Genomic DNA, 6,006 nt, shown 5'->3' on the forward strand with positions numbered 1-6,006 from the left:
GAGCTGCGCATTCCTCCTCCTCCTCCCTAAGCCCCGCCTCCCTTGCACGCACACGCACATGCACGGAGCTGCTGCTTGTGGTGGTGGTGGGGGGGGCAACAAGCGAAAAACGGCAAGGCACTGAGGGCGACCCCCCACCCCATCCTCTGCACCCCCCTTTTGTCTTATTGTTCTGTTTTTTTTTTCGGGGTTGGCTGGGGATGGGGAGGGGGTGCACATGCACGAGAGAGAACCTTCGTGCACTTTTTTTTTTTTTTTTTGTCTGGTGCTGGAGGCTCCGTGGCCGGGCTCGGTGGGCCCCCTACCGGTAACGAGGGTGCACGACACCCCCGTGGGGGTGGGGATGGGTGGGGGGTGGCGGCTATTCCCTGGAACGAATTTAGGAAAGCCGACTGACAAACAAAAAAAAAAAAAGAAAAAATGAGTCTGGGAGGAGGAGGGGGAGGAGGAGAGGAGAGGAGTGGGCGCCATATTGCCACCCCCCCCTTCCACCACCCTCTTCTTCCTCTTCTCTGCAGAGGATGCACAGAAAATGGGGGGGGGGGTTGCTTTTTTTTTGTTTCCCGCCGTTGGGGTCCGATGTGTGCAGGTGAACCCATGCAACCCCCCCACCTCCACCTCCACCATGTCTTCCAACCTCCTCATCCTCGCGGGAAGGAGTGAACATCACCCCCCCCCTCCTTCCATGTTAAAAAACAAAAAAAAATAAAAGTGTTCCGCAGCCCCCCGGTAGGGCGCCACCTGATTGGCCGCCCCGACTGTCAATCACGCCGCTTTAGCCGCACCCCTCCCCCCATTGAGCCACTCGCCGCTCGGCTCCAGTGTGTTTACTACACTGGAGCGACGAGGAGACCCGCGTCTTCACATGCACTGATCCCGCACGGACGGAGAGCGGCTTCTCTTCTTCCCCCTCCTCCTTCTTCCTCCTCCTCGTCCTCCTCCCGGTTTTGCGGGTTGTTTTTTTTTTTTTTTTTTTGGTGACAGGGTGAGGGAGCCTTAAAAAAAACAACAAAACAAACAAACAAAAAAAAAAAACAACAACAACCGAACCCCCCCCTCCTCTTTAAAAAAAAAAAAAAAAAAAAAAAAAAAACACCCCCCTCCACCCCTACCCTCCACTACCCCCTTTCCTCCTCCTCCTCTTCCTCCGACAGAGATCGACATGCCCAAGAGAAAGGTAGGCGTCCTCCGGGCGAATTCGGCGGCCGTGAACGCACCGCGGGGACGTTACTCCACAGTAACGCAGTCGTTAACGCGTTATTAGCGCTACGTTTGCCGGGTTCAAGGTGCTTTTTTTTCCGCGTGGATATTTTCCCGCGTTTGTTGTTGCCTCCCCCCTCTTACGCACACCCCCCTCCACGTCTCGTGTTTCTTCTTCTTCTTCTTCTCGGACCTTCTCGGGTCTCCATGCAGTTTTAAAGCACAAGCAGCAGCCATGCTTTGCAGCCCCCCTCCTCCTCCTCCTCTTCCACCCCCACCCTCCCCCCCCCCCTTTCCCTCTTCGTCGTCGCGGATCCGTGCGGGGGTACACGCCGGCGCTTTTTCCATTCCCGCGTCCGAACCCCGACGTGCGTCCGCCGTCGAGTTTTCCGTGAGATTCCGTGTTTTTCTCTCTTTGTCTTGCGGGTCCCCGGTGGCTGCAGTAACGCGGTGCCGCCGCTAGGTGGCGCCAGTGGGTCCCCCACGCTCCCTCCCCCCCATTCCCCCTTCCCCACTCCCTTCCTCCTCCTCCTCCCTTCTGCAAGACTTTGGCGCCAGCTTTCAAATCTGAGCTGCATGCATTATCTCTCTATGTGTGTGTGTGTGTGTGTGTGTGTGTGTGTGTGTGTATCCATAAAGTTACCTCCTCATCTCCATCATCTGCTCCACATGTCACAACTTCTCACCTTTTCTTCTCCGCCCTGCAGGGAACGGAAGGGGCAGAAAGGGAGGAGGTAAGCGGCGACGGTGGCGGCGAGTCCTCGTCCTCGCCGTGTTTTTCAGATGTAAACGCACGTTTTTGGCGTTTCATCCCCAACTGACGCTCAATCCTTCTGTTCTCTGTGTTTCAGCCTCAGAGGAGATCGGCTCGGCTATCGGCGGTAAGAGCGTGCGCGCGCGCACACACTATATTGACCACAAATCACACCTTTTTTTACAACAACAAAGCTGTGACATTTAATAAGGTGTAATAACAATGATATTACACTTACTAGCTGTATTAACAATGTTATTACACTTAAAGTGTGATAACAATGAAATCACATTTGCCAGGTCTAGTAGCAATGTTATTACATTCATCAAGTTTATTGACAATGTTATTACCTTCATCAGGTTTATGAACAATGTTATCACGTTTACTAAGGTGTAATAACAACGTTATTACATTTACTAAGGTGTAATAACAATGACAGTTACGTACTAAGGTGTTATACCTTTGCTATCACATGTTCCAGGTGTATCAATATTGTTATTACACTTACTGAGGTGTAATGATAAAAACAATAATAATACATTATATTTAAAGTGCCTTACTTATCACATAAGGCTGTTGTACAGATATATACATATACATAAAATACTGATTAAGAAGAAACAAAATAAAAGTAAAAACAGTGAGAAAGTGGTGAAAGTAAATAAAGAAGTGTTATAACAATGTGATTACAACACCGAGGTGTAGAAATAATAATACATTTAATTTTGGGTGCCTTAAGCAGCATTCAAGGACACTGTATATACATATACACAAAAGACAGATCCCAAAGATCTGTGAAAATAAAATCAATAAAAGCGCCAAAGTGATGAAAAAAAGCATATGTGCACAAACGCACTCATATATATACATATAAACACGCACAACGTAACAATGTTATTGCACTTGCTAACGTACAATAACAGTGCTATTACACATACTCAGAGAGAATAGGGTTAGATGGAGGAGGGTTATTCGCTGTGAAGACCTCAGAAGGGGGGACTGAAAGAAAAAGAAGGCAAATTATGAAGTTATTACACTTACTATGGTGTAACAACAATGTTATTACATTTTCCAGGTTGTAGTGGTAATGGTATTTCCCTTACAAAAGTGTAATAACAATGTTATGACACATTACTATGGCACAAAATGATTAGATGGGAGGAGGTTGAAAGGAGGTGTAATAACAATGTTATTACACATTTTAATTACACCCCCGCTAAGATGTAATAACAATGTTATGACACATTCTGGGGTGTAATAAACAATATTTCAGTTAGTAAGGTGCACTAAATGTTATTGCACTTTAGTGAATAAACAATGCTATAGCGTAACAATGTAAAGACACTGATGAAAAGCATTATCCGCTTTCACGTGATTGGCCGTTAAGTTGCGATCCATAAGCACTATCAAAACAATGCCGGTGCGTCGTCGAGCACCAATCGCTTCACCGCAGCGGAGGTACGAATCCGGTGAGGTCTCGATGATCAATAATAACGATAGTATTGACGATCAGAGGGGCGTCTCTTAAAGGGACAGCCTCGCTCTGCCTTGGCTAACGCCGTTAGCGTTGTAGCTTCTCTCAAACCCAGTCCCTTCCTCTTTGGCAGAAGCCGGCTCCGCCCAAGCCGGAACCAAAGGCCAAGAAGGCGGCAAAGGTAGGACCTTCGACCACAAACACACACACACATACACACACACACTCAAGGATCGTCATAGATGACCTTCTCCTCGCTGCAGAAAGAGAAGGCGGTGAACGACAAAAAGGAGGAGAAGAAGACCAAGAAGGCGAAGGAGAACGCCGAGGCGGAAGCCAACGAGGAGAACCACTCTGAGAACGGCGAGGCCAAGGCCAACGAGGTGAGGAGGTGGAGGTCCTGGGACTCGTCCCCGCACATCCACAAGTTCTGAACGTCTCTTCCTCGTTCCCCCCGCAGGTGGAGGCGGCCCCAGAGGAGGCCAAGGAGGAGGCCAAGTCGGAGTAGCATCGCCGCCCCATCTTCCGCCTCCGCGACCCCCGCGAGTTCCTCCTCCACCCCTTCTTCTGAAGCCCCAGCGGCCCCTCCTGCTCCTCCTCCACCCCCTCCAGGTCTCACACGGTTTCCCTCCAAGGTGTATTGTTAACAGAGGAATATTTTTATCAATGATTTTATAAGTATCCGTACAGATTTTTAGCACAAGAAAAACCTGAAAAAAAAATGGCCGCCGCCACCACGCCGCCGCAAAGGATGAACACACTCGAAACCTTTTTCTAAATGGCATCTCCGTGGTCGTCGAAAGCTCGTTTGGTGTAGAAAGTGTACCCCCCCCCACCCACCCCCCAAAAAAAATCCGGGATTATGTCGTGAGTTGTGTACTTCCTGTGCCCCCTCCCCCTTCCCCGCCTTTCCCCTTCCCCCGTCCACCTTTTTAATCCGTGTTTTATGAACGGCCGCGTCGTGGCCGATGGTTTTAAATGTGCGGCGCCCGTCACCCACCCAGCCCCCCTACCATTCAAAGTGTGTTAGTCCGTTAAAAAAAAAAAAAGAAGGAAAAAAAAAGAGGAAGACGAACACATTCCAGGAACGGCGTCGACACCGACGACGCCCCCTCTCCCCCCCTCACCTTCCCCTCTTCGCGACCTCGGACGACCCCTGCGTTTCCGACAACAACCTCCCCCTCGAAAAGAAAAAAAAACAACAACAAAAAAAACGCCACCCGCTCCGCCCGTCGTCGCGTCAGCTTTTTCTAAACGCCGTTTTTTTCTTTTCTAGATTGAATTTGGAAGGCTCCCCCCTCCTCCTCCTCCTCTTCCTCCTCCTCCCCATCTCCTTCTTCTCAATGTTCTGAAATTCTCTTTAATAAAATGAAGCCCCCCCTCCCCACAACCCCTGGGAATTTTCCTCGAAAAAAAAAAAAAAAGTCTGGAGTTTGGTTTCTTGGTTTGGTGACGACTCTGACCCGCAGGTTGGATGGACCTCCGGCTCCACGGGGAGGATGGAGAGCACGCGTGGCTTCATGCACACACACACACACACAACACACACACACATGCACACACAGCAGAGGCAGCGGCTGGAATCCTGCAGGTCAGGCGTTTCCACCGAGTTTCTGCAGGAGGTACGAAGATACGGCTGTAGATTTTATAAATAACAATATATATATTTTTTTACACGATCAAACCGTGCTTCCTTGGGTGCCCCCTTCCCACGGTGACCCCCCCCCCACCTCCTCCCACGACCCTGCGCGTCATGGCCGAACAGCCGGGTTCCATTTTGTCGATGGCCGCGTCGCGCCAGCTGTGACGTCATTGCGCAGTCCCGCCGCTAGAGGTCGCTGTTGGCTCATTTTTATTTTATTTTACTTTTTTTTTTTTTTTTGTTCTCACTGGTGATACGTTTGCGTGTCCGGTAAATTGGAAATATAAAGTCATTATTTTCTGATTGATTAGCAGAGATGGCTACACCCCACCCTCCCCCTCCAGGTGTGGCAAAAGGTAATAGAGTATTGATCGATCGGAGACTTCTGTGATCTCCCGCAACAACCATTGATCACCTCCGTCCCTTATGACCCACCCCCACTGCTTTGGGCTCACACACGCACAAAGATAGTTGTTGACCGGCCCCCTTTTTGCCTTAGAAACAACTGGTGTGTGTGTGTTCCTCCTACACACACACACACACACACACCACTCCAGTGCTCTCCTGTTTTCACCCTCCTATGATTTGTTGACTGAAATAGCCTCCGCGCCCTTTTTAAAATATCCTATTTTGTCATCCCACGCATTCCCAGCCCCCCCCCCTCACTGTCTGCATGAGTGCGTGTGTGTCCATGTGTGTATGTGTGTGTGAGACAGAGCCTGTTTGCAAACACCCTCCCCTATGTGTGTGTCCTGCGTAAAAGATGAGATGACCTTTCATGGGGGAAGTGATTTAAATGATGTGCCGTCGTCACCAGGGATACCGGCGTGTGAAACGTAGGAGGGGGCCGTTGGGCGTCACACACACACACACACACGCCATCCTCCCTCTGATGTGCTAGTCCGGGGAGGATGTTGTGCGTTGTCTGGTTGCCTC

The 6,006-nt window shown here is 49.9% G+C and overlaps 1 protein-coding gene across 2 annotated transcripts; it reads left to right on the plus strand.

The window, feature by feature from the left end:
* The first annotated feature begins 837 nt into the window (after positions 1-837).
* On the plus strand, positions 838-4,426 carry hmgn6 (high mobility group nucleosome binding domain 6). 2 transcript variants are annotated; one of them, XM_086178585.1, is made up of 6 exons: positions 838-1,177; positions 1,908-1,934; positions 2,052-2,081; positions 3,562-3,609; positions 3,692-3,811; positions 3,889-4,426. In XM_086178585.1, the coding sequence occupies exons 1-6, from the start codon at positions 1,163-1,165 to the stop codon at positions 3,934-3,936; spliced, it is 288 nt and encodes a 95-aa protein (XP_086034711.1). In that variant the 5' UTR covers positions 838-1,162; the 3' UTR covers positions 3,937-4,426. The 2 variants fall into 2 exon arrangements, with proteins under 2 accessions (XP_086034711.1, XP_086034712.1); XM_086178586.1 differs by having other exon boundaries at positions 841-1,177; positions 3,565-3,609.
* Positions 4,427-6,006: the final 1,580 nt, after the last annotated feature.

This window comes from Fistularia commersonii, chromosome 31 (genome assembly GCF_037954325.1).
Source record: "Fistularia commersonii isolate RoL2024-O1a breed Wild chromosome 31, RoL_Fcom_v1.0, whole genome shotgun sequence".
Classification (NCBI taxonomy): Eukaryota; Metazoa; Chordata; class Actinopteri; order Syngnathiformes; family Fistulariidae; genus Fistularia; species Fistularia commersonii.

Coding starts and splice junctions, on each gene's coding strand:
- hmgn6 (XM_086178585.1), top strand. Junction 2,082..3,561: donor GATCGGCTCGGCTATCGGCG/GTAAGAGCGTGC, acceptor CCTCTTTGGCAG/AAGCCGGCTCCGCCCAAGCC. Junction 3,812..3,888: donor GCGAGGCCAAGGCCAACGAG/GTGAGGAGGTGG, acceptor TTCCCCCCGCAG/GTGGAGGCGGCCCCAGAGGA.